Genomic DNA, 708 nt, shown 5'->3' on the forward strand with positions numbered 1-708 from the left:
CCTTCACCCTGTCCCCCCCTTCACCCTATACCCGTCCTTGCCTTGCCCAGTCCCAACCTTACCCCATGCTCGCCTCAGCCCATCCCTCACCCTGTACCATCCCTGCTTTACCCCATCCTTTCTCTGCCCCGTATCCAGCTTGCCCCATACCTGCACGACCCCACTCCTGCCTCACCCTGCACTGGACTCTCCCCATCCCTCCCTGACCCATTTGACCCCATCCCTGCCTCACCTCGTACCTCCCTCACCCCGCACAGCCCTCGCCCCATCCTCGCTCCACTCCATACTCCCTGCCACCCCCAGCTCCTCCATCCCTGCATGTCCACAGTCCCTCTGATGCCGTCCCCTCTTTCCCCAGGCATCCCCAGTGGATAACGGCCCCCGCCTGCCCCCTCTGGAGCCGGTGCCCCCATGCCTGGGCCCCGGGGGGCTGTATGTCCGGCGTGCCCCAGCCTGGCCCGCCGCCTTCCCTGAACCCTCGGACACGGAGCACTACGCAGAGGGCGTGGGGCCAGGCAGCCCCCGGGGACCCTTCATCGTACCCCCTGCCCCAGCACACATCCTGCTGGAGGCCGGCAAGGATCCCAGCTTCCCCCGCATCACCGTGAGTGTCGCTGCCTGCCGCAGCATCGCCAGCTCCCTGGCATCCCCTGTGAGAGTGTCACAGAGCCGGGGGACAGGGGCTCGTGGGTCTCCTGTGACCCTGGC

At 67.4% G+C, this 708-nt stretch overlaps 1 protein-coding gene across 1 annotated transcript in view; it reads left to right on the forward strand.

Annotated features, from left to right (window-relative positions):
- PTCH2 (patched 2) overlaps nt 1–652 on the forward strand; it is a gene marked incomplete at its 3' end in the record, with an annotated part of 9,824 nt that extends 9,172 nt beyond the window's left edge. Inside the window, exon 20 of the mRNA XM_009326626.1 lies at nt 359–652. Within this exon, the coding sequence (XP_009324901.1) occupies nt 359–652 (294 nt within the window). The remainder of the gene's footprint in view (nt 1–358) is intronic.
- Nucleotides 653–708: the final 56 nt, after the last annotated feature.

The sequence above is a fragment of the Pygoscelis adeliae genome, unplaced genomic scaffold (assembly GCF_000699105.1).
Source record: "Pygoscelis adeliae isolate BGI_AS28 unplaced genomic scaffold, ASM69910v1 Scaffold306, whole genome shotgun sequence".
Lineage (NCBI taxonomy): Eukaryota > Metazoa > Chordata > Aves > Sphenisciformes > Spheniscidae > Pygoscelis > Pygoscelis adeliae.